The sequence below is a fragment of the Coturnix japonica genome, chromosome 1 (genome assembly GCF_054131305.1).
Source record: "Coturnix japonica strain WE chromosome 1, WE-NBRP24, whole genome shotgun sequence".
In the NCBI taxonomy this organism is placed as follows: Eukaryota; Metazoa; Chordata; class Aves; order Galliformes; family Phasianidae; genus Coturnix; species Coturnix japonica.
In genome coordinates, this window is record NC_140663.1 from 26,422,581 (window position 1) to 26,449,980 (window position 27,400).

At 40.7% G+C, this 27,400-nt stretch overlaps 1 protein-coding gene across 3 annotated transcripts; it reads right to left on the reverse strand.

Moving 5' to 3' along the window:
• Positions 1 to 45: 45 nt before the first annotated feature.
• YAF2 (YY1 associated factor 2) lies at positions 46 to 25,401 on the reverse strand. Of its 3 annotated transcripts, XM_015854612.2 has the most exons (4): positions 25,220 to 25,401; positions 24,964 to 25,089; positions 4,569 to 4,721; positions 46 to 1,913 (listed from the first exon to the last, which is right to left on the reverse strand). In XM_015854612.2, exons 1-4 carry the CDS (start codon positions 25,243 to 25,245, stop codon positions 1,676 to 1,678), a joined length of 543 nt encoding a protein of 180 aa, XP_015710098.1. In that variant the 5' UTR covers positions 25,246 to 25,401; the 3' UTR covers positions 46 to 1,675. The 3 variants fall into 3 exon arrangements, with proteins under 3 accessions (XP_015710098.1, XP_085392445.1, XP_085392450.1); XM_085536319.1 differs by lacking the exons at positions 24,964 to 25,089; positions 25,220 to 25,401 and adding an exon at positions 19,249 to 19,534; XM_085536324.1 differs by lacking the exons at positions 24,964 to 25,089; positions 25,220 to 25,401 and adding an exon at positions 8,082 to 8,154.
• Between the last annotated feature and the right edge of the window lie 1,999 nt (positions 25,402 to 27,400).

Below are 27,400 nucleotides of genomic sequence, written 5' to 3' on the forward strand. Positions count from 1 at the left end.
AAGGAATGAGGTATGTATGTTCTCAGATATCACATCAGACTTTCATTTTATGCAACTAACTGTATTTCACAACTAGCATCTTACAAAATAGAACAGTACTATTGTGCCTGTAGAAGTACTGCATTAAAAACAGAAAAATACATTACTACAAGAAACCACCAAACATCACAACTGTCAGGGGCTACAAAAATCCATTCTTTTAGCTGTTATGAAGATGTAAGACATGTTGGGAATAATTTAGGATTCACTACCAAGAAGGTCCATTCAACTTTTACATGGGCTTAAACTTATGTATTTTGAATGTTAAAAAAGAAGAAAAATCACAGGAGTGTAAGTGGACTGTCTCACTGAAAGGAGCTAAATGGACTTTTGTACTCAACCTGAATCTATAATTTAAATCTATACATGGATTGGATGTGTGTATATCAAAACACTTATTGGCTGTAAACAAAAATGCAAAAATCTGTATTCACAAAAATATTTTATTGGTAATTTTACATAATACCAGATGGGACTGTAAATAGTTCTGCTCTGTATCAGTCTATTGCTAAGTGCATAAAATATTGACAGTTTATGCCATAAAGTAGGATACTGTGGGGTTTTTATACATCATTTATGACATAGTATTTTCTAGTAGGCCAAATCAAAATAAAAAGAAGTTGATCCAAAATTAAAAGAAAAAAAAAATAGTAATAGTATTGTTATTTCTTTATTCTTGTGCAACATCTGGTATTTCTGTAATGAGATGGTACCTGATTATATAACGTTAGGTCAGTCTGGGGTAAGGGAAGAGCACTAAGCAGAAACAAAACCTGTACTTCAGTTACTTTTAAAGCTTTACCAAACTTTTGTATTTCCAAATGTTAGTTTTGCCAAATGCTGTCATCTGAGGTTCAACGTAGAATACCAGTGTATAATGACAGTGACTTCTCCTGAATTGTAGCGTCAACCAATCGATGTTCAGAATGTATTTACTATGTTTTTTTTTTTTGTATTTGTATTTGCTTGTAAACATTTCAATAAGTGTTTTAAGTGTGAAAAAATATTGGTAAAACCATTAACATAATTCATTAACAGTAATCTAGTAAAATGTGTCAAACATTGGCAAAAATTCATACAAATGTTTTATTTAATAACATTTTCCTATTTAACCACACCAAGTACCAGCAGGTGTTTTTAAGATAATTATTATGAAAATTCTGTTGCAGCAATAGTTGATTAAGTTGATCTTTGACTTGCATACATATAACTATGTTTCACAATTCTCAGATAATACATATTTAGGCAGCTTGAACTATGTTATAAAAATTTAAATTCAGTACATGCCAATAGTAGAGACTCCAAGAGTTGTTAGAATTCACTAAACTAAAAGTGAAAATGGACTTACCAGTAACACTGTGTATGAACATTCAAACCACATTTTCATGGCACCTTTACACACAAAGATTAAACAGTTGGTCTGAAAATGCTTCGTAAGCATTTTTAGATTGCATTTAAATTATTTCTACCACTGCACTTTTTTTTTTTCTTCTTTCTAAACTGCATAAATTATGTTTCAGTAAACATACCAATTGTGCATGGATAATCTGTCATGAAAATGTGGTAATGGGTGGCAGAAGTTATGTATTTGCATGTTTTAAAGAGAAGAGACTAAAGAAACTGGAGGAAATAAACTTTAATGAGATTCCCCATTCAGTGACGACGCTTCTCCTCTGGGTGAAGATGACCTGGACATTCCCCTCTCTGTGTTATCAGAGCTAGAGCCGCTCTGACTGTGTTGATCTGCAGAAGCAGCACTGGAAGCAGGTGGTGACTTAGTTTTCTCCTTAAAGTCTGTAATTATGACTGTCAGATCTCCAACGGTAACTTCCAAGTGCTGAGCACTACTTCGATCCACATTTTTCAATCGTGGCCTAAATAAAGCATAATGAATCATATTACAAACACACACACCATCTCATTATCTTGTCTTTCTCCCTCTTACTAGGAGCTCTGGAGAACATAAAAGTAACATCTGCGTAATGCTGCTTTGTGGAACGTGTAATACAATGTAGCACAAGTGATTGCGGTGGAGTATTTCCCATAAGTTTAAAATAGGTGACAATAGCAACTTTTCCACCTTCAATTAAGATCATATGAAAATTTAACATGTGAATATTTTAACTGTGTTACAATACAAACCTTCACATATGCAATTCATTTATTTTTATTTAAACTATTATTTAATTATGGTTTTCCTTACTGTGGCTAGAAGTTGTTAAAAATCTGACCCAGGGAAGGATGTGTCCCTGCAGCAGCCTTAAGCAACAATTCTAGGTAGGAAACGGTGTTCAATAATGAGGATGTTGGTGTCCAAAAAGCTCACCTGTGCCTCCTGAATTCAACAATGCAGTTCTAGCTACAAGTTCCATGTTCCAAAACGGAAGCAGCTGTATTTCATTTAAAAATCTCACTAAGATTGCTAGTGCAGTATTTATGCTGCCCTTCACAGAGTAATTCTGACATCCCTAACACATGCTGTGATTTAAGATATGCAAAGAGCTCAGTAATCATATAGCACAGATAAATTAAGTCTCTTCATCTATTCTTTCATTTGTTTGATTTTCACAACATGAAGAATCATAAAAGAACTCTGACTGATATTCTGCCATCACATTTTTGCTAGCAGTGAGCATAAAGGACTTTAAATTCACAATATTCCTTTGACTACTATGGCAAACTGTCGTGAGACAGGTGAATTTATACAAGCAATTTTGAATAGCACGGCTTTATGCACTTAACTGACTCCACAGCTTTCACCAGCTCAAGCTGCAATAAAATAAATTCATATGACATCATACGTTAGCAGGTGTGCTAACAGCAAAGTCCTAACCTTTACCCTATCACATGATTCTGTTTGAAGTAGAATTGGTTCCCAGCAACTTCAGATGAAACACCTCCTGCTTTTCCTCCGCTAGAATAGAGCAAGGATTTGACATCTTGTTCCCCTGGGGCCAAAGTAGTGTGCCTGAAGAATCTAAAAGAACTGAAAAGCTGCTGCTCTGTAGCATGGGAACAGAGAGAAAAGTTCAGCATTATCAACCTGCGTAAGTGCTATGCCTGAAGCTTATTAATCATATTCAGTGTGCATTCAGATTTTATGATTGTTTCCAGCAACAATATACAAGTTTTCAGGCAATGAGAAAAGGATATTTTCTTCCCAAAAGGATATTGAAGGAATCTATTTAAACTAACTAAGCATTTGTATCCAGTGAATCAAATCTGTGAAAAATTGTTTGAAGTGCTTAAGTATTTTTTCCAATAGCCATTCTTAATGCAATTCTCAATACCAGTATTTCATCCAAGATTTTTTACTTATTTAAGTGTTTTCTCTTTTTCCCTGCCTCCCTTTTGCATTTTTAATGTACTACTGCAATCCAATAATGATTATTTCCATTTATAATATTTAATTAGCTTAATAAATACTATTTTAACGTTAGGTATTTCTTAACTGAAGTGCTTCAATTGCATGTGGTAAGACAGACAATACATCTGAGTATTAGAGAAAAATGTAAATGCATTCTTCCTGCTGGAAAATCTCAGCCTCCTTAATCCTAACAGTAACTATTTTAAAGACTGACTCAAAATCTCTCCCTGCTTCTGATCCCGATGATCCTATTTCAGGCACAAGAGAAGCATCTGCTACTTCTCTGCATAACTAATCCCGAAGGATCTTCCTTGGCTGGACTATTCTGGAATGCTTCCAAAAGCAATCAATAGTTCCTCCTACTTTTGATTAGACTACACGTCTTGTATACTGCTGAGCTTTCTGGCACCACATTTCTGCTGTGATAATGTAATGCTTAGGCTGTGATGGTTTAGGGGCTGGATTTGCTGCCTTTGTTTCCCTGTTTGGAGCTTTCTTCTGGTCAAGAACAAGGCTTTTACAGTGGCTTCCTTGTACTGTAATGTGTAATAATTTCTATTCCAAAAGTCCAAGACTTTCATTCAGCACCCCAAATGTAGCAGTGGGATTTTTATCACTAGGTAATACACCCATTTTACACTGCCACATTAATTTCTACCCCAGTTCAGAGTTCAGACGTTCAAAATCTCTTTGAAACTATGTCTGCTTCCCATTCTCTTGCAATGTGGTCCCTCCATTTCTCTTCCCCATCTGCTTTTACCCCCAATTCTTCTCTGCTCTTTCTGCCTCTCCCAGCAATATTCTGCATGATAATTAGTCCCTCCAGATCCCTCTCTTTTCCTGAGCCTAGCAATCATGTTTTGTGTATCCACAATTTTATGTGGTGTGACAAACACAGTTGAATCCCTTAATGAAGATATCCAACTCTTCCTAAATTATTAAGCCAGTCTCCATCTCCTGGTTAAAAAAACAAACTGCAACTTTTCCGTGTGCAGAATAGGCATCCTACAACAACGGAACTTCAAATATTTAGCATTATTGTTGGAAGACTATGCCACAGGACTCACAAAGCAGTAAAACCACACTACATTATTTTATTCTTATTTTCTTTCCCAATTACGTTTTCCCAATACAGCAAAAGTTGTATTTAAAAAGTTTTTACCTGGTTTTCTTATGACTGTTCTTTTTGCTCGTTGTTTCCTTTTCACTTTTTTCCTTTTCTACTTTGTCTTTTTTCTCTTTCTTTGACTGTGTAGGGGGCACAAATTGCTGAGGAACCTGCTGTGCAACCAGCTGAGAGACGGGTCGAGGTTTCCTGTGTGCACACATATATACAATGTATGTACATAAACATTAAGCTTAAGCTTTACAACAGTAGTCTACAGCTTTCTATATGACAGTAACATTAACACTCAATTAAAAAACAAAACACCACCAACAAAAAAATAATACATATATAGCTGGGAGTACTTCATTAAAATAGCGTATCAAAATTAAACCCATTGTGACCTTTTGATTTGTTATCATTACCAATGAAAACAGGTGGTGGAGTCTCCTACTCTGGAGATATTCAAGACCCACCTGGACGCCGACCTGTGCGACGTGGTGTAGGGAGCCTGCTTTGGCAGGGGGGTTGGACTCGATGATCTCTAGAGGTCCCTTCTAACCCCTACAATTCTGTGATTCTGTGAATACGGCAGTTGAGGTTTGCTTTGTTTTGGTTTTGTTTCTTAAGGTTTTGGAGACCAGAATTTACAATGTGTTCTTTTCTCCTAAGTGCTATATACAGATTTGCATGGAATGAGCTCCAAACCACAAAGCTTTCTGGAAGAATACTTCATCACCTGCTGCCAGTCTCCTCAAATAAAGAGAGAGTACATTTTAAGCATACTGCAGCACTGAAGCACACGATCCATATCTCAAAAAGGAAAAAGATGACCTTTCAGGTATCACAGCTGAACTCACTGTTGGCCTTGCAGAGTAGAACTCTGGTGTTTTAACTCGAACAAACTCCCTGAAGGCAATGACAAATCTTGCTGTGTATTTTTTTATCAAGTTCTTCACAGAAATCAAAGAAAAATGTACCGCAGTACTAACAGAATATAGCTGTTAGAACACATATACTCTAAAAGCTGGCACCAGAAGCATCTGACCACATTCCAACAGGACACACAACACTGGTTTCTTGAACATGAAAATTCTAACCCAAAGAGAAACACTCCAGTTCTTAGAATTCAAGTAAATACACACTCATAAACTAAGTCCACACTAACTCACAGAAAGAAAAAGATGAGCAATGGATTACTTACTAACAAAAACCCAGCTTATATCAGCTGGCAAACATAAGAGTGTATGCTTTTAAGGTGAGTACAGGTGAGTACTGTAAGGGGTACCTTGAAAAACGCCCACTGTATTGAGGCCAAAATCTGAGAATTAGCTGAGAAGTAGCTGAGAATTTGCTCTACCACATAGTGTTATTGTGCACTTTGCGTCTGTTGCACTTTCCATGGAGATAAATAGAAGGCATTACTTTGAGAGCAACCTACATACAATATTTCTGTTAGGGTACAGTTGGGAAATTCAGTATAGAAATTCATTTATCTGGTGCTTAATACCATAAAATGACACAGCGAGAAAAAAAAAATAAAAAGAAGATCTTTGCCACAAAGAACAGAAGTCAACTAAGACAAGAAACCGTAATAAAAAAAATTAAACGACTAAGAAAAGGAAGAAATTCACATCTCCCAGCAGTGATTTAGTCTTTTAAGGTTCCTACCCTCCCTTCCCCCTACTTAGGTACTCAACGAGGGGCCACTGAACTGCAGCTGAGCACCACAAGGCACGCAGGCTTCAGAAAGTAACTTCACCGCTCATGGAATTTCTAACCAACAGAACTGTTTGTGATTTAGCTGTAGCTCAACCGTGTCATTCAAACATGAAAGAACTTACACTGAGAAAGAGTTTCTTGCAGAGAAGTCAAATATATGAAAATCTATTCCTGTAACAGGAAATTGATTTTGATAATTTGCCAAAATACAACTATTTCAATTACTGGATTTCAAAAACAGTTAAGACTCCTTGTAATAGGCTGCTGCAGCTAAGTGCTAAGTCTGCCTTTTAAACTATCAATATATTTATGGTAATTTGCTTTTTGAGCATGTTCAAGAGCACCTGAGCAAACTGGCTTTTATAAAGAAGCTCTATAAACTTCTGTATTAAGATTATCACGTTTTTTGCCTCTCCCACGGGGAACAACTTCGCAAGTGAACAACCAAAACCGCAGGCAAAAGCCTTCATAACTACAATCCACCTTGTTTGTTTAGATATACGGTCAGCCCCTCAAAACAGTGCATTTTTACCTAATAATTCACTTTGGCTGTTGTATGTGGAACACTCATCAACAGAGGCATACACAGACCTGAGGTACTTCTCAGTCAATGTAGCTCTAGAGTGGGCAAACTGTGACTGTTTTTCCATGAACCAACCCCATATCTACCTGCATCTCCAGCAGTTCCCACACAGCCCTGAGTACAGGGCCAGGTGAAGACTGCTCCATTTGGTGCTGCACAACCTGAACAAATAGAGCCCATCAAATTAAACAGAACAGCACAGACATCAACAGTCCTACAGAGCAGCTTTAATTCAGTGTGAGTCACGCTGGACTTGAACTAGTTCACACAGAACTAGTACATCTGTTCTCCCAGTGCTCAGAACATAGAAAATTCCATGTGGAAAGTTAGATGGTATAATTATATCTCATTGTTGAACTCATATATATACACCTTTCCACCCTGTTGTGGAAAAAGTGCACTAACATCTATAATCTTTAGAGAGTTTGGGTATTCTAAAGAATATATCATATAGGACCTATGCAAATACACACTCTTTCTTCAAGCTGTATCTCCTACGCTTTGCATATTTTACGACTACAAACGTATTAGAAGTTTTAATTTTCACCATTAACAGAATGGAATTTTGGAAATGCTGCCAACCTCAGCTTTCAATCAAGCTGAAAGACGGCCTTCAACAGATGACCTGGATCCATACTAATACGGTCCTTTCATTCTCTTTCCTTTTCTCAGATCCATCCATCTCCTGATTCCAAATCAGACAAAAAGCCCTTGCTGGAAGCTTATTCTGTCCCGAGAGGCAAATTATCTATTGTGTAAAGCAAAAGTGCTATGTGCACAATGTACCTACAGGTTTTTATAATACCACACATTAAACCAGACATTTGTCTGCTGTTGAGCTTTGGTCAGTTTACTCTCCACATTTTTCCTCTAACAACTACAGCAATATTCTAGCCCAGTTTATTTGCCTGACAATACAGTTCAGCTTTCAAATTCATCTTACTCCCTGCTTTCCTATAAAGCTATTCATATCTTAGCCCATCCTCTATAGCAAGAAAGAACTGCCTGTGAAGTGCTATTGCTACAGCATGTTGTTATGTTGTAGCTGCCCAGTTCAGTAGTGGTTGGTATTTGGTTCATGGACAGATGAGATGTTCATGCCACCACACACAGCAGGTAACTGGTACATACCAAGAATCATTTATTCAACAGAAGACTTTGAGTGTTCAGATTTATCAGTAATATCTACTATCGTATTTTTATTCCCAGGATATGTTTCACTCCTGAGCAGAACAAAGCCTGTGGTTTTTCTTCAAAGCTCTCACCTGTTCTTATGTAGAATCTCTACATGGCATTCCACACTTCCCATAACTTTCGCTCTTTGTTCCTCCACTAGAAAAGATCTTCTTAAAATAAATAAACAAGTTTTTAAAAAAGACGCGTTTCAGAGACTTAAAGAGGTTGTATTTGAAGGTACCTCTAATCCTTAAGCAGTACCATTTATATGAACTTCTCTTTCCTGCAGGGAGGCTCTGACCTTTTGTTCAAGACAGCAGATTCATCCCTCAAGAAAGAGAGCTTAGAAATATCTGGAGCAAGAACCCTCACTCATTTTGCATAACCCCTGATTACAGAATCCTGTCCTAAAAAAAAAAAAAAAAAAGAAAAGAAAAAAAAAAAAAAAAAGAAAAATCCACATTATTCTTAAAGTATTCTTCACTTTCAGGTGATTTGGGAGGACTGGACAAGGGCTTCCAAGTTGAAGAGAATTTCCAAATCATCTGCCTCTTGGTCACAGCCTGCCTGAAGGCTCTTAGCACAGACTCAAGCCACGAATCCAGTATGTTTCCGGACATCAGCTTCACGCACAGTTCTGCAATCTGCTCTGCCTCACCAGTAAGGCACAGCAGAACTGGCTTGGAAACCAGTAACCTTAGTCAATTAATGCCCCAAATTTCATTCTCCAGAGTTTTTCAAGAATGAATTATTGCCAAAAGGCCTTACAAGCAGTAACTAATCTACTTAGACAAATTATCTTCAGTCAAACTCTTGCAGTGTTGATTGGTAACAGAATGGGACCATCACAGGAAATAAATACTTTGGCCGTTACACACGCTACACACACATTCTCCTTGTGATGTCTTCTTGGAAAAGTTTTGTTCTAAAAGATGTAGTATAAACACATGTATGTTGATGTGCTATGGATTAAGCCCAGAAAGCTTGTCATAGGTCTGACAAAGGTAGCAGGAACTCTAGAAGTCAATTCAGAATTTCCCAATGAAATATCTTCAGGTAGAGCATAATGGAAAAAGCCCTGCCAGCTTCTAGGAAAAAAATACCTGACCTAGAAATACCCATTCCTAGCTAGAAATAGAGGTTGAACAGTTCCTCTTATCAGCACCAGTTTTCCTGTATCCTACATTCTTCTTTGCTTACTACTTGTGAAGGAAGCCCATTTGAAAAACAGCCTTCCTCCAGCTATACATTTCTGGCAATTACAAAGAAATATGGCTATAACAGCATCATCATGACAATACCTCCACTTTCTATTTGATTAATAATCCTTTTATTTTTCCTTCCTTCTTATGCTGCATTTAGAAGCTTATTCAGATTCTCCTTTGTCATACCTTAATTCAGATGACACGGATAGCCAGAAATATTTGTTCAAGCACTCATCTTTGCTTTTGTCACAGAAGCTTGTCTTTCATTTGTGTATAATTACACCGCTTGTTTCTTCCTTTGACAGATCTGCTGTCCTGTGAATTCCATATAAAATGTGTCCTATGGATCATCCTTGAGCATGAACTTCCTACCATCACAGCCATCCATCTCAGCTGACATTCTGTGCAATCAGAGGGTCTCAATCTTTAATATATTAGCCCTCACAATATTCCATCATGGGAGAGTGGTATTGCTAGCCCTACAGCTATTCATTAGCAGAAGCACAGAGAAACTACTCCCACTTTAATTGTATCTCACTGTCCTCCCTTCCACAACTTACCTCCTTCCATGGGTCTGTCTCCCTTTTTGAAGCACAAGCTTTTAGAGGTTGCTCTCAAACTCTACTAGGTTCACTCTGCACCAAATTAAAAATTCCTCACTTCCTATCAAAAGTACGGGACTTCTGTGTACTTGTTCACCTAGAAGTTAATCTAGATTGTCATCACTATGAAAACAACTCCATTCATCTCTCCCTAGTGCCCTGCAGACCTGATAATCTCCTTTCCATCTGCTACTGTGGGACTTCTGTGTGATTCTGACTAAGCTAAGTTAAGATACTCAACTTTTTTTTTTTTTTCCAAGTGGAATTCTAATTTCAATCATTCTATGGGTGCTCCTCCTCCACTAGGCTTTGCTATTCCCTCATCTAGTGAGGATTTCAGAAGCGCCTTGTTAACATGTCTGGGGTTTTCCAGTCTTCAAATCTCTTAGAATTTAATAACGAGTTTAAATCTTATGACAGGATGTAGGCTGAAAATCTTTACTTGTCTGCATTTTGTAGCACATTGCCACTGGAATAAAACAGAATAATCCCTGTTAAAGGAGAACAGGTCTTAGAATAGACTAAGTTCAGCCATTTCTTCCTCAACGCTTCAGCCTTTATGAAGACATTGACAGGGGGTAAAGAAATAGCCAGGTTCTGTGCTTTACACGCATGTGCAAATGGTATGTGAGGCCATTTCCAACAACCATATTTTTCAGCGTGCAACCCATTTGCTAACAGCAAACATATTTTACATCACATAAGTCAGTACATTCTTGGAAAAGGTACAATTTCATATACTAAAAGCACATGACATACTGCTTCTGGTACAGCATCCTGAATACATTTCACATATTTGTACAGAGAACTGCACATAGCTGTTGTATTCAGTATTCTTTATCACTCAGCATCTTCAGTTTTATATCCTGTACTACATTTTCCTCATCCCTGGGCAACACAAAGAAAACCAGACAAGTGATGATTATTTCAGTCTCCTCTGTCTCTTTTCAATTTGGGGTATCAAATCTTACTGTTAAGACACCTAACCAAACATTTCACAAACATCCCTTCCCAAATGCCACTTGTACAAATGATTTCACAAAGATGATGCAAGATTCACATCCCAGCTAGTTCAAAACTACGATTCTGCAAAAAATACCTTAAAAAAAACAACAACAAAGGCCAGATAATTTAGAGCATTTCCAAAAGAGTTTCTAGACTGCATCTGCAAGACAATACCAGATCTGTTGGCTCAGCTCACCAAGAACCGCACGTAATTTCATTCCACAGAGCCGCGCACTTCAGAAGGCTTCAGATCGCCCTCTCAGCACTTCCCAGAACTGTCATCAAACATAAAAGACAAGCTCCAGAAGAGCTAATATTAGACAGCTTGTTTGTTGGGTTTTTTTTTCATAAATAACTCATCTTCTTGAACAAGAAAAAAAAACCATTATGGCGTCTATTCAATTTTAAGAAACTCAGTTCATAAGATGCTGTTGTAAACTAAACAAAACTGCTGTTGGCAACAAGGTTGTGTTTAGCCAGAGCCCAGTAAGAATCTTGTTCCGCTGATGTTTGTATCATGCGTGTCTTTCAAAAGTCTAAGTAGAATACATTCAAGTGTATTAAAATCTTGTTGAGAACTAAGTCAAACAATTCAAATCCTACCCCATTCTTTCATTACTAGAATGAATAATTCCTCAATACAAACGTACAGGCTTTAAATATCTTATAATTTATTTGAAGATCATTTTCCACTCACATCTATCCTGAATATTAATGTCTCAAGAAGCTAATAGAAATCTGATATCCACTGTAATACTCTAATCTCCATTTTTCTAGTTCACAGTCATTACTGAAATCTCAAGAAAAGCTTATCTTTGCATACTCCCTACTTAATCACCATATTCTTGCTAGTCCCTAGTCAAATCTCCTTCCCTGCATGTCCTCATTTCTCTCACTACTCAGGTCCAAATTCTCAAATATATCTTAACATAGTAATTAGAGTAATTAATTTAAAAATTAGAAGTTATTCCTAACCTCTGGGGTAAGCAGATGCACTGCCGGTGTCAGCTGGAAGATGCCTGAAGAGTTATTTTACAGTAAACAACTTTTCGAACACTCAGACAAAAGTGAGGATATGAGAAAGTGGTTTCAAGTAAATTTCCTAGGTGAAAAAGTGCTCACGTAATGTATATTATTAGGAGAATACCTTCACTTAGGTATAAATGTCTTGAGCAATTCTTACGGCAAAAGTTTAAGCAACATCTAGAGTGCACACCCTTAGTTAAATACTGCAGCAGTACTACAGTATGACAAACTTACTTCCCCTTTTCAAAATCACAGAATCATAGAATTACCCAGGTTGGAAAAGACCTTGAAGATCATCAAGTCCAACCGCAGCCTAACCATAGTACCCTAACTCTAAAAACCCTCCACTAAATCATATCCCTGAGTACCACATCCAAACGGCTCTTAAACACAACCAGGGATGGCGATTCAACCACCTCCCTGGGGAGCTATTCCAGTACCTAACTACCCTTTCTGTAAAGAAGTTCTTCCTAATATCCAACCTGAACTTGACCTGGCGCAACTTGTGGCCATTTCCCCTCATCCTGTCACTTGTCACTAGTGAGAAGAGACCTGCCCTACTCTCACTGTAAGAACTTTTCAGGTACTGGAAGTGGGCGATAAGGTCTCCCCTCAGCCTCCTTTTCCCCAGACTAAACAGCCCCAGCTTCCTCAGCCTCTCCTCGTAGGGTTGATTCTCCAAGCCCTTCACGATCCTTGTTGCCCTTCTCTGGACCTGCTCCAGTACCTCCATGTCTTTCCTGTGCTGAGGTGAATGACATTAATTATGCAACATTCTAACTGTAACTTTGTAATACAGCTCAGAAAGCTTCCCTTAACTCTGAAGATCAGAGGACAGGTTACAACCGGCAGCTTTAGAACGTGACTTTTCCACCACAGACCAACACTGCAGGTTCAGGCGCCAGAAAGTCTAAATGTCTCCAAAACGAGATATGTACATGTTTTAGAATCCGGTTTTCTGTAGCAAGTAATACAGCACCTTTCTGAAGCAGAAGGTACTAAGAAATAAACTACCTTTCCTCCCACCAGCTGCTGAATTCTCCGTAATTCAGTTACACTCCTCCATCCACCCTCGTACACTGATAATCAGCTACACCGCAAATATCAGGCAATGAACTTTGGCACTTCCTCAGGTATGTTTTTACTCTTCTTCACAACAGTTTCTGCAAAACATGTTACAATATGGCCAGAGATTCTTGCATCTACACCTCTTGAGTTTCCAACAGCTTTGACAGAATAAATGGATCTAAATTAAATTTAGTCATAACTTGCTGTTACTTAGGTTCCCTGTAATATACAGAGAATCAGTCGAACCAAAACATACAAACATGCATTACATCATTGCAGTAATTGTCCTTACGTAATAATGCAGACAATGAACAACAACTGAACTGCATTTAACACATACCAAATGGTAGAATCTTCAAAAACTTCACGTGAGAAGGTGGAAGTTCTCAGCCTTATATTTTAAGCCATTTTCTCCAGCTTATGCACAAACCACATCAGTGAGGTGTAAGGACACACAGTCTGGCAGTGCAGATGAGATGAATAAAGGTCATTAACTTTATGTTCTTTATTGATTTCTCCTGCCTCTATAAGATGATTAATTTTTCAAGTACTAGTTTGACAATAAACACTTAAAGCAGCAGAGCCAGAAATGTTTTTCAGAAGGGGAGAACTGACTTGTTTCTGTCAAATGCAAAACACTCATTCCCAACCAACTAAACAGAACTGCTGCAGGTTTCCATATACAAAACACAGGCCGGCTTTTAATACATTCTTCCACATCCTCACAAATTAGTAGCTACAAAGGTCTGAGACTTTATTTTCTTCCACAAGGCAATTTTCTAAGTAATATTTTATTTTTTCTAGGTTGAATACACAAAAAAAAAAATTAAAATAAATAAATAAATTACTTTATACATCACATTTATCTTTTAACTGACCGCCATGTCTACTCTGCAAGCTCTCTGAGTAGAACCTTGGGCCACAAGGGCTTCCAAGTCCCCCCAAAATACTGACTACACAATATTCCAGAAGTAAGGAAACTACTTTTTCTACTTCACTAAATACCCAGAACAAATTTGTGTCCCGCTGCCATGGCAGTTTTTTTTGGCATAGTCAATCATGTGCAGATGACAACTTACCACCTACTACCAAGAAGGGGATAGGAGAGGGTTCATTGCTGCATAAATGAATTGGTGGTATTACTCAAAACAAAAGGCAAAGATTCAGAAATGCTGTGTATGCTGAGCAGCACTGCAAACACTACAGCCAATTAGATAACGCTACCTGTGGTCTATGCAGAAGCTAGCAGTGCATGTAATGATGCCACTTTACATTTTCAGCAGTTAAAATCGCATTACGAAAAGCAAAAAGTATTTCCTATAACTGTATCCTGTACTGCAGATACAATAGTCGCTAGCAATTAAACTACATTACTAGCAGGAGAAGCAGCCCTTGGATTGATACAGATCAGCTCACCCTCCAGTCATCAGCACTCTATGAAGCTATTTGCAGAATAAAAAGCATGAGATTAAAAGATGTTTAGCTCGCTGTGCCACAGGAATATGCTCATGCTAATCACCACACCAAGTCATCTTGTGAGAAGCTGGTGTTTATTTCAACACTGAAGTAGCTCGTGATTAAATGCATCTTCAATGTCGATAACTCACTTTGTCACCCAAAATTATTTTTTCTCATTACCATGGCTTCTGACATGTCCTACAGTGTTCGCAGTACAGAACACTGCCTCTGCAAATAAGACAAATGAATAATTATGACCGTGTAAACAATGGAACTAGTGGTCTGCATGGGAAAACATAATACAGATCCATCTGCGAATTACAGAGTACAATGTAATTTCTACACATACTATATATATTTGAATTGTAACTTCCAGACAGCTGAGATTTCCAGCACTTTCAAATTCCTAGCTGTTTTACCATGTGAATCATTTACTTGGAATTCATCCATTCAGTGCATTTCTAGCAATTCTATCTTTCAATAAAAGCTGATTCAATTAGAATAGACTTACAAGACCCATATGGTTTTATCAGTCACTGTATAAATGTGCAGAAAACTACCCCTTGAGGCAATGTCCCTATTTAATCATTCCCTTAAAGGGAATGCCCTATTTTCCAGCTGACATTTAACAGATGAGGCCAGCAAGTCTCCTGAAGACAACCAGTACACTGCACAACCGTCTGCCCTCGGAAGAAATATTCATATCAAGACCTTTAGAAAGCCCATATTTGTCTTCATGGATACTTTCTAAGTCAGCCATCAAATGTGTGTGGTTTTGGTTTTTTTTTCCCAAAAAGCAGTTTTTAGGCTTCAACCTCTCACATGCATTAGAAATTCTTCCCCATATGCTACAAACCGTGGTTTACTGACGTTCGGCACAAGTGATAGCTACACTGAAAATATCCCATTTGAGAAACATATGGGTATCAACCAATTTGTGTTTCCTAGATGACAACGTGTGATGTAGAAGCTCAATTTCCTTAACAACATCCCCTGGGGAAGCAGTATCTATGAGTCTGCAAAGAAAGTGGCAGGTAAGGTCTTTTAGGCCCCTAGATCCTTGGGACATGTAGGGAACGGACCTCTCACTCACATTTTCCAACCCCACAAAGCACTGGATTCACCAGGCTGCTCCTCCATTCCCTTTCTGTAGAAACTGTGATGCTTCTTGTACTCATGCAAAAAAACCACACTCAAAACATGGGACATGCTGATGTTGCACAAGGGTCAGTACTTGGCACAACGATCTCTGTGACCAAGCAGGAAGGAGCTTATTTCTGATCCATCTTATTTGTTCTACATCATGGGCATGTCTGATCTTTTCAGCGGGCTGGAGCATTCTACGCACTTCCTCCACTCAGAGCCAGCCCCACAGAGATATCCATCTTATGGAGGGGAAGCAACTATGCTATGCACTTCCCCTAAAACCAAGCCACGTTCTTCAAGAAAGATGCATATTAACAGAAAATAAGGCCATAATCATCAGTCCTTGCCTTTTTCCTTTCTTACCTAATGACAGAAATTCCAGCTCATGATACTAACCACAGAATTCAATGACATTTGTACAAAACAACTTTCAGTGTATGCATTAAACCAACTGTTTCCTGCTTTTGGACTCGGGAACTTTATTCATAAAATGAATTTTAAAACCTTTGCTCATTCACTCATTTCAGTGGAAACTTTGTTTCTACTGAGCATAGAATCATAGAATTACCCAGGTTGGAAAAGCCCTTGAAGATCAAGTCCAACCGCAGCCTAACCATAGTACCCAAACTCTAACATCCCTCTGCTACATCATATCCCTGAGCACCACATCCAAATGGCTCTTAAACACATCCAGGGATGGCAACTCAACCACCTCCCTGGAGAGCCTATTCCTGTACTTATTGTCTGCATTATCATTTGAATTACGCCATTCAGATATCACGTATTCAAGCATTATAGAAAAGCTTAAAGATGAGTCCCAATCCAGTTTCAGCACGTAAGGATGGGAAAAGTTTCCACTGTTCATTTTTATTTTTTTCCCTGACTTCCAAAAAAAATAAAAAATGAAGAAAAAACTCGTAGCAGGCTTCAAGGTTATATCTTGTAGTCTTCAGTCTGACTTCTGATGGAAGGTTTGCCAGACAAAAGCCTTCCAACAACATTCTGCAGCTGAACTCTGAGTTCAAGCCTGCTCTACATCAACACAGCCCGTATCAGTGGAATGCACATCAGAGAGAACAGATCATTTTCAGGATCTCCCTGTCCCACTTAAATCACTATAAGCTACTGTATGAAAACACGTACAATGAACACTTAATATTTTATCCCACTAGCCTAAATTCAAAGTATTTTCTTTTTTTTTTTTTTTTTTTGCTTGGCTGTACCAGCCCAGAAGAGAAGACATTTGATGCTACAAGAAATTCTTCTGTGAAGCATACTATCCTAACATGACTTTCAAGATGAGAGGTACAGGGATGTGAATTGAGTTTTATTGGACAGGAATAAGCACAGAGACAGTCTCAGCAGTAAAGGATAAATGGTTACAAGAAGCTATGGGTCAGAAAATGCAACTTCTGACCACTTTGCAAGTGATTCATGAGTTTTCTTTTTACCAGCAAGACTTCTTTTTTCATGTACTTGGTCTTATTGAAGGTATTTATTCAGATGCCAGTATCTTTCAGACCAGGACAGTTTTTTTACTAGACCATTTTTACTAGAAGACACACTAAGCAAGAATACCAATGATGGCCCTAAAACCAAAAATGACATTTCAACTAGTAATTAAAAAACAAACAAATAAACAACCCACAACCAACCAACCAAACATAGCAGAGCACACATCCCTCACACTCAAAAGGAAAGTATTTCCTCATGAAAATGGAAAGGAAATAGTATATCCATTATCAAACATGGAAAGAAAGAAAGAAAACAGCAGAAAGCTGAAAGGCTTCTTCACTTCAGTCTCCACAGGGAAGATTAATTTCACGTAACCAGATTAAATAAGGGGATAGGAGTACAAATTAGAATAAGAAACAGATCAGGCTACTAAACGTTATATGTGGCAGTCAACAACATCTAATGAAATGCACTCTTGAAATCAAATTGAGCCAAAAAAAGGGAAAGAGAAGTCACAAGACTGGTAAATAAAAATGCAGGAAATAACAAATGACTCAGCCTAACTCAAATTTCAAAACGGTACTAGAAGAAAAATTTTTAACAGCTAGGAGCAAAGGAAGGATAAAGCCAAATGGCTTGAAACACTAGTTTCTCTAACAGACTAATTGTCTGTGTGACTAGAAGAGAAGCACCATACAACCTTGAGTCTTGATTTGCAGTGCCACCAAAAATACATTCTGTCACTCCAGCCAGACTATGACTGTCCAGAAGGAACTTCAAAATCAGTTTTGTTTTTAATAGTTCTCAACCACCAATTGCAGACATAGGACAGCATTTGTACTAAGGTTCCATAGGTAAACTATTTAATATACTTAACCAGGATTTGGGCAAGGGAATAAGGAACAGAGGAAGCAAACAGCATCAGACTGAAAGGTGCCGGGAATCATTTGCCAAACCCATTCTGAGTTAAGACAAATCAAAAATCAAAATGATGAAATCACAAGCAAGACCACATAAAGCACCACAAGACCCACAACTGCATATGAAGCAAACTACTCTATAAAGAATGCGATAGGACAGGACAGGAAAACAGCAGATCAAACACATCACAAAGCACAGTTAAGCCAAGATCATGATAATGAATAACAGAAAATACGGAAGAACCAATACCAAGCTTCATAACTTAGTGGATATTTGGAAAGAAATAATCCAACTAAGCCTTAAACTAGAAGGTCTGTCATCGATCTGTGCTGCCACAGTAAGAGACAGGCATCATAACTGAAGAATGAAGAAAGACAATCATGATATAAACAGAAGAAAACTGTTACTTATCTGAAAGGTTTGCCACAATCTTGTTTGTCTGAGAAAGACTTGGCAAGGGCAAATGAGCGAACAGGGAAACCATAACTTAATAAGCAAAGAACTAGAAATACATTGGGAAATTCATTGGGAACAGGAGAAGTACAAATCAACTTATGTTACTGTACAGAAAGGTCAGGAATCCAGAGAAACATGAGAGGTAAAAAAGCACAAGAAATAAGCTGTTGGGTTAATCTCCTTTACTGGAGACCTATCAGGACAAAAATATAACAAAAAACAGGTTGCCCAGGTTTACTGATCCTCTTCCAGTTCAGTGAAAGGGTCTAGCTCACAGATCATTTCCATCCTGTACTCCGAGAGCAACATGGATAAGCCAAATGATTACTAAGAGACATATTAGCCTTCTTAGAACTATCCTTAAAATGAACCTAAACTTTTCCAGAGTTTTTACTACTTTAGTAACTGTGGAAGACAAACACTAGTCTATTCTTCTTGGCTTTCATGCAATTGAGCTGAACAAACCATTCTTAATTGTGATCCTGAGCCCATGAACCAAGGTGGCCTTCTGGAATTCATGTCTGCTAACTCCATTCTGAGAGCTGAGATCTGGAAAATATTTAGTAAGTTTTTCCTCCTGTCCAAGAGCTCTGAAATTAACTGTCATAGGAGAGAAAGATAGTTTACATAAAGGCATAGATCTTCTTCTGTTAAACATTAAATTATATCAAGTATATAAGCATAAAAGACACACAATAATAGTAACCTACATTTCTGACCAAAGATGACCTGTCATATAACTATCATTTTCAGTATCATGAAAGAAAAAAACAACTAAATTAGGTTTAAATTAACTGTCAAAGTTACATGAAACAGGCTCTACTCGGTCTTAGCCTAATACAGAATCACAGAATGGCTTGGGTTGGAAGAGACCTCAAAGATCACCCAGCTCCCAGGGGCTGGTTGCCACCTACCAGATCAAGCTGTCCAGGGCCCCATCCAACCTGGCCTTGAACATCTTCAGGGATGGGGCACCCACAGCCTCTCAGGGGCAGACTATGACAGTGCCTCACCACCTCTCTGTGAAAAAATTTCCCCTGACATCTAATCTAACTCTCCCTTCTTTTAGTTTGAAATTGTTTACCCGCGTCCTGTCACCATCTACCCATGTAAAAAGCTCACTTCCCTCCTGCTTATAAGCTCCTTTCAAGTACTGGAAGGCAACTATCAGGTCTCCCCGGAGCCTTCTCCAGTTAGAACAAGCCCAGCCCCCTCAGCTTGTTTTCATAGGAGAGGGGCTCCGGCCCTCTGATCATCATGATTACACACCACATGAAACACTGTTTGTTTCGTTCTGAGAAGACTCCTTTAGAAATGGGAAGGAAGAAATAAAAAAGCCCTAAGTATAACAGAAGTGACAGCTCATGTACTCTGTCAAAAACATATTATTTTTTCAGCTGTCCATTACACTGTCTATTCCTCATGCAAGCGATGCCCATGAAGTGCATTTAAAAGAGCCACTCCAATCAATAAAAATTACTTCATTGCTTTATATGAAGAAACAAAACATATTTTTCAAGGAAAATCATTTCTAAATAAATTCCTAAAGAATTCCAAAGGTTCCTTTCAAAGACTCTTCTTAAAAATAAGAACTGAAACCCAGAACGACCAGATAATTTCATTGCTATCTACAAAATAAAAGAGAAATATTTACTCATGCTTGTCCTTGTATTCAAGCTAAAATACAGGACTTGTAATACAGAGCTCAGTAAAGCATGGATTATACAGGACCACTTGCTTTACTCCTGCAACTATTCTTCTCACACCACACCACCAGTAACGAAATGCTCTCCAGTTTAAGCCCGATTCAGTTGTGTATCTGTAAAATCAGCACGACAGGCAGTTCTTCCTCTTTTTCTCCTTCACAACCTTCCCCTGACACGCGCATGCGCGTACACACAGAGGCTGCATGCTGGAAGGCAGAGGAGAGAGTCCTTAACAAGCTGTTGTAAAACAGACATGTTAAACCAGATCCACCAGATAAGTACCAATTCCCTGTCCTCAGCAGCACGGCATTTCAACAGAAATACAAATAGCAGATTTGGTTAAATGTAACTGATTTGTGCTTATAAACATCCAGATGGTACATGACTAAACAAATTGCACATATTTTCCGAAGAAAAACGACCTTGATATCCAAGTTGAAAAATTAAGCACTTTATTTATGCTTCTCAAGGCGTAAAACAAACTCGTGACAGCTTCAAGTAAAGACCTGTATCTCATAGTTAGGAGGCTGTCAGACACGGAAAATGCACGTACTGAATGGTCACACTCTAAGGCACAATGAAGGAGCACGAACAAATATCAAGAAAGCATACAAAGATGGCATTCGAGTTCCTTCTATCTCAGATTAACTCTTTTGTCTGCCGTGATTTAAAGCTGGCTTTTTGTACGTTAGGCTGAGAAAACGATTCAGTAAGGGAGATCAATAGAGCTCAGGACATGGAAGCCATGCCCTGTTCAGCTGTTATATATGTCCCCGCTTCAGTAGCACAAGGCGTTAAATGCAGGCATCCTGATTCCACAGAAATTCACCTTGACCTGAGATGACTTCATTCTGGCTGCAAATTTCAGAGGTTATTTTACGTACATGATGTATATAGCGGCTGGACCAACGTGTGTATCACAGGAGAATATCTAGGAAAAAAATTCACTCCACAGAAGTCACTTGTGCCTCTTTTATCTCCTTATTCTCTCTCCTTCTCCTCATCAAAAGAAGAATACTTCAGAATGGTGTGCTAGACTCACCGATTCATAGCTAAGGCTGTGAAGTTTTACTGAACCCAAAGCTTTAAAAACAAAACGGAATAAAAGTATAACAAGCAATAAGTAGCTACATCTTTGTACAGCGATCCTTCTCCTTTTAGTAGCATGGGGAATGCAATTAGTAAAAATATCCCCTGGTAGTCTGCTCTTTTTCCTAATTAAAAAGAAAAAAAATCACACAATTCTATCTAGTTCAGAAAGGGAAAACTGATCGTGTTCCCTACTCCTCTTGTTTTCCTTCATGTACGCAGCAAAGTATCACATTGAGCATTTCAAAGGTTAAAAAGGCAGATTTGCAGTTCCTCCCGTGGCTCTCCTCACATTCCCCTGGATGTTTGTCCTTTACACTGGACAAGCAGTTTGTCACGGCACAGAAGAATGGGATCATGTAAGTAGAGACCAGACCACAGTACACATGCATAGGAATCAAACTAAGGAAAGCAGTATGACAGGTAATTTTAGATCTGCGTGCTGCCACTGAGTAACAAATGCATTAAGAGGATACGAGAAAGAAGGAGCAGAGATGTGACGGAGAGGTATTTCAGCCTCCTAGAAGGCACGAGATGTACATCCCCTTACAGAGAATGCCAATCCTCTCAAGTGCTCCATCACAGCAAGACTGGGAATTCTGTACCATTGGTTGCTTGCAACATGCCTAAATAACAAGGACTAACCATGTAACTGGCAAGAAAAACAAACACAAAGACCACCTCACCAGAGAACAGACAAACCGGGAGCTAACACTTGCTGCAATAAGGTTTGTACGAGGACCCGGCCCAGTTCTTGAAGCTTAACCAGTACTGGAGTGCACCTGTTTCAGATGGTGCCATCAAGCACAGAAGAAAACGGGATGGTAGCATGCCCACTAAAGCAGCTTTCTTTTGAGAAAGCAGCAGTTTTAAGGGCTGGACCAAACTCAGCAACCCCAACCTCCTCCTTGGGAGCCAAATAATTCATTTCTGGCTTTTCAGCACACTATCATCGCTGCTGGTGCTTTTGCAGAGGGTCTGGGCTTTCTCAGTGCTCCAGCAATTACTTTACTTTTCTGTACAACACAAGTGACAGAAGGGAAATGATGATTTTCAAGTGTTTATGTCTCAGGAAAACTTAATTTCATGGGGCAGAGAAATCAAACCACTTATTTAGCCTGAGGACTCTTCCTCCTGCCAAACTTCAATGGCTTCTGCAAACAATAGGGCTTCACAAAGAGATCATACAAATTCTTTTTCATGGAAACTATTAAGCAACCTAAATATAGAGACGGTTACCAGTTCCCTCTGCAACACAGCGTGTTCGGGTTCTATTCAGCTCTCCTTACTCATACCTCTAATGAACTTCAGCAGGAGATTTGTCCAAGAAATGAAGGATTATTACATCTCCAGGTTCCTTACATTTGTACAACATCTTTCACCTAGAAAGACTTCAAAATGTTTTAAAGGTCATATATAGAAAATTACTATACTCAGCACAGCCTCCTATCAAGAGGAACACAGTAATTTATCAGTACCCAAGCAACGATACAGAACAATTTAGTCTAGAAAGTAAATAAGAAAGCCATGTCTACAGGAAAATTTAGGTCTTCAGTCGAGCAAACAGCAAAACATACAGGGATTTCCAACCAGCAGATGGGATGTCAGCTTCCCACCTGACTCACAGCACATCTAACTGGCTCCATGCTGGGCACTGGTTCATTATAAACCCAAAGAAAACAGTGCCACCTTGGGAGTCTGTTATGTCCCTTCTTGCTGCATCCAGGATTTCTCTTGGATGTCTCCTGTCCAAGAACAACCTGGTTTAATCATCCACGGTGACACTACCATGGAACAAGTTAATTCAAGTCCATGACTGAGAGCTCCCTCCAGAAGTATAATAAAATATGACTGAGGAGTCGTAAGAATTATTCCCACTACCCTTAACAACGCCACCAGTTTTAAAGATCATAATCCATATGTTGCCCTTAGCATCAAAGGTTATTCTTCTGGAGAAAGGAAAACGATTCAACAGTGAAAACACACATAAATCTGACTCTAAATTTGCACCTGAGTAAGATTCTGTGAAATTAATTGTACACAATTAGCATAAAAACACGCGAGTTACAATCAACTTAACCTAATTTGCAGTGGCCTTCAAAAGCATTTCACTTGACTGTGATTGCCTGGTTCTCCATCTGCAAATCTGTTCACATTTAGAGAATTTTAACACTCAGAAGCAGACATCAAACAGTTCATCACAAAGAAACAGATTTCTCTGAACTAAAAAAAGGTGCTTTACATCACTGCTTACATCACATAGGGGCTACTATGTCTAGTAGACATAGATTTCATTGATTTAAAGAAGAAAAAAAGCAGGAATTTGGAAGCAAGAACCAATGCACACTAAAGAACTGTGCTGAGGCATCGGCTTCATCCATACAAACATTAAGATTCAAAATGGAAGACAAAAAAATCCCCCAACATTCCCAGTGCCATCAGAACTGCACGGTATTGTGACTGTGAACAACGCCGACAAAAATGTCTAATTCTAAGGGTGGTACGACTAAATGATTTAATAGGGCCCCAATTTGGTGCCTTGGACTTCACTTCCTTTAAATCAATCAATCAATCAATCCACCCAAACAGCCTTTTGTGTCTCCTTGGCACCCTAAGGATTCTTCTCTCCATAGATACAAAGGTCTACTCACCAGCTCACATCTCAGCTCAGAGCTGGACCTAAAACTGCCCATTTGAGCCCACCCAGCCCCCCAACATCTATCTGATAACCCCAGACTTTGCACCTACATGAAAACATGACCCATTTAAACCGAATGGGAAAATGACATCCACAAACCCCATCACTTCAGAGTTTAAGCAGAGAAATAAAAATGACGGTATCAGCTAAAACTCTGCATATCACAATGCTGTGATGGAGAAAGAGGAAAGAAAATATAATCGTTCCTAAAATACGTTCAATATATGTCACAGTCCAAAACCTATAAAGTATTCAAGAAGGAGGGGGAAAAAAGCAATGGTGACACAGGTATCTCAGGACCTGCTTAATTGTTTCGTCTTAGTGCTTTCATCCAACTGAGTTTCAGGATCAGTGGAATCTGAAGTCACTTTGTCTATCAGACTGGCCGGAGGCTGAGGATGGCTGCAGCCTCCAGCCGTGCTGCCTTCCCAAACTTACAATCATCCCCTTATTTTGCTGAACGTGACCAGCTGGAGCACATCTACCTGCGATACAACAGAACGCCACACTTATCGCTGGAAAGCACGCTGTATGTGACAGATGCAATTCCTCTCGGCACATTTACCTCACTGATTGCCTTATTTATGATATACACATATACATATTCGAAGCTGAAGTTATGAGCACTTCCGACATGCGCTCCAGTTCACAGAACTCCAGGAAATCAACTTCAGAAATAGAGACGCATCATTCTCACCACGCATCTGCACTTACAAATGTGTAACGTTTGCTGCGAGTCACATTCAGCGCTGTTATGAATGCTATCTAAAACGCAATTGCTGCTCATCATAGGATCGCAACTTTTATTGCCACTCAAACTTCTCCGGCTGACAGCATTAAGCCATAAGCTCCATACGCTAACAAAGGATCCTTTAATAATGCTCTCCCCGGCCAGCACTCCCGCTGGCCGTGTGAAGCCCCCGCTGGCCCGGTGTCAGGAGGGGCAGGGAGCAGGTAGGTCACCGTGCACCTTCTGACGGCTGGCATAGAGCAGCTCCTCGTGGGACGCCGCTGGTGCACGGATCGCTGTGGGGAGGGAGCCCCCCGGCCCGGCCCGGTTCCCCCCCCGCCGAACGCGGCCCCGCTACCGTCAGAGCCGCCGCCTCGCGAACCGGGGGCCGCCGGCGGGGACTCACCGTGTGGAGGTGCCCTTTCTCACGTCGCACATCATGCACTTGAAGGCCTCGGCGCTGTTGCGGAAGGTGCAGACGCTGCAGTCCCAGTAACCCTCGTCCGAGGAGGGTTTCGGCTGCCGCTTCGGCCTGCGGAGACACAGCACACGCGGGGCACGGTCGGGGCGCGCCGCCCGACACCGGCCCCCCCCCCCGGGCGCCATCGCCGCCGGCCCCGCGCACCCGAGCGGGCCCCGGGAAGGCGGCGGCGCTGCCCTACCTGGTCGGGCTCTTCTTGTCTCCCATGCCGCCTCCACACGCGTCCCCGGCCCGGCCCCGGCGCGGCCCTTTGTGTATTTGTCAATAAGGAGGAGCGCGGGGGTCTCTCGCCTCTAACGGGGACCCGCGGAGGAGGAGCCACCGCCGCAACCTCCAGCTGTCGGGGAAACTCCTGCCGCCGCCGCTGCCCCCTCCTCCCTCACGTGTCCCCCCGCCGCCAACCAGCGGCCGCCCGCAGGCCGCGGAGCCCGGCGGGCCGCGCAGGGCGGCAGGTTCGCGGCTGGAGAGCGCCGGGGATCGGGCGCTGCGGACCGGGAGGCGGCGGGACCGGGGCAACGCGGGGGCTGCTGGGGGCGGCCGAGGGGAGGGGAAAGGAGACGACAGGAGACGACAGGGGAGAGGAGGCGGCGCGGCCGTGCCCGGGGCCGGCAGCGGCGGGGCGTCCTGCGGCCATTGTCCGGCTGACGGGAACGGGGCCGCGGCGTTCGGCTCGCAGAGGCCCAGCGCGGGGCGGAGGCCGCTGCCGGGCAGAGCGCGGCTGTGCGGGGCCGGGCCGCCGTCAGTCGGTGTGGAGAGCAGCCCTCGGCCGCCTGCAGAAGGGCTGAGCCCGGGGTACGGCCTCCGAGAGAGAGGTGAGGTGGTAACCCTGCTTCGCTCTGCTCCCAAAGATACCGTGCAGGCCGAGCTGTGCGGAACCAACCGAGCGCTAAGTGGGGTTCTGCTTAGAAACCTCCGGTGCGACCCGGCCTGTCCGCCCCACGATGCTGCCTGTATCCATGTGCAGTACTGCGCTTCAAACACTGCTGTGTGCTGTGTGCTGTGTCGCACAGCGGTCGTGTACCTGCGCTATCTCCGCACGCAGCAGCCCCGGGCACAGGGCAGGGTGCCATTTTGCAGGATGCTGCGCAAACAGAACAAAGAGCACATGTCCGGAGTGTGTAACAAAGGCGGTTCGGTACAGGTAGATGGCAGAGTGCGAGCAGACAATGAGGTGGTCAGCATCGCAGTGACCACAGCTGGTTTTGCTGCATCGCCTTTGCGTAGGAACGGCGGGGTTTTGAGAACAAAACGTGCCCCAAGGGGTGATTCACCCGAGTGTGTGAACAAGCACAGCTGGAGTTGTTGGGGCATCTTTAGAAATTTAGCGAGTGGATAATAGAGAAACTTCTCATTTCCGAAGGCAAAGTTTGTAAAGAATTTCAGCTAGAAATATTGGGAAGTGATGAAGGAGTGGAAAACGTGGGTAAAGGGCTTGACATCTTCCTGTAAAAGCAATGAAAGATTCATTATGTGGAACATCTACATGTATGTAAAAGTACTAATGCTTAAGTACTAACACTTGTACAGGCTGCATTTTTCTGCATCGCTCCTGTGATCCTGGATGCAAGCAATTTGAAGGCTGCATAGTATTTCCTACTTGTGTTCGGTTGTTAATCCTCATTTCCTCCTGCATTTGCATCCTGTTACCAGTGTTGTCATTTTCCACTCCCTAGCTGTTTGTTTTCCCTTTATCTGCCTTGCCTGCTCCTTTCTTCCTCTATTGCAATTTCTTTCATCTATTTGTATGCTACTCACAGAGGCTATAATAAATTATGAATAAAGTGTATGGATTGCACATCTGGGGATAGGTCAGGCCCTACACAGGCAGCTGGCCTGGATTCGTTTGTATGTAGTTAGATTTCTTTGTGAACCCAAACCCAGACACCATGGGGAGACGTGAGCTTTTCCAGGTGATCCATTTGATGCTAAGACAAGAGATTTGTCCCTATAAGGACCATTTCCTTCTGCTGACTATAAAGAGAGCTTTGCATTAATAGTTCAGAACTGAACATCTATATCATTACAGAAGCAGATAACTGTTATTCTTTCTTGAATCTCCCTCAAAATAGAATTTTCTAGTCAGGAAGCAGTGGAGAAACCTGTCTGCTCGTGCCCTCTCACACAGTGCATTCTTCTTACTGTACAAGTAAACATTATTTCCCCACTTTCAGAAGGCAGTGATTTTGAAATAAGCTCTTTCTCTTGACCTTTCCTCTGTCCTCTATTTCCATACCAATTATAAGAAACAAAACAACACTGCCATTGATGGTTACAAAAGACTGGGATATGTTGTAATCCCACAGGAGCTATTATTGGAGAGAAACATTCCCAGTCTCAGCAGGGATAGTCACAACTGCAGCCA

Coding starts and splice junctions, on each gene's coding strand:
- YAF2 (XM_015854612.2), bottom strand. CDS start 25,245: ATGGGAGACAAGAAGAGCCCGACCAG. Junction 25,090..25,219: donor GACAAGAAGAGCCCGACCAG/GTAGGGCAGCGC, acceptor GTGTCTCCGCAG/GCCGAAGCGGCAGCCGAAAC. Junction 4,722..24,963: donor AGAAAGGGCACCTCCACACG/GTGAGTCCCCGC, acceptor GTGTGCACACAG/GAAACCTCGACCCGTCTCTC.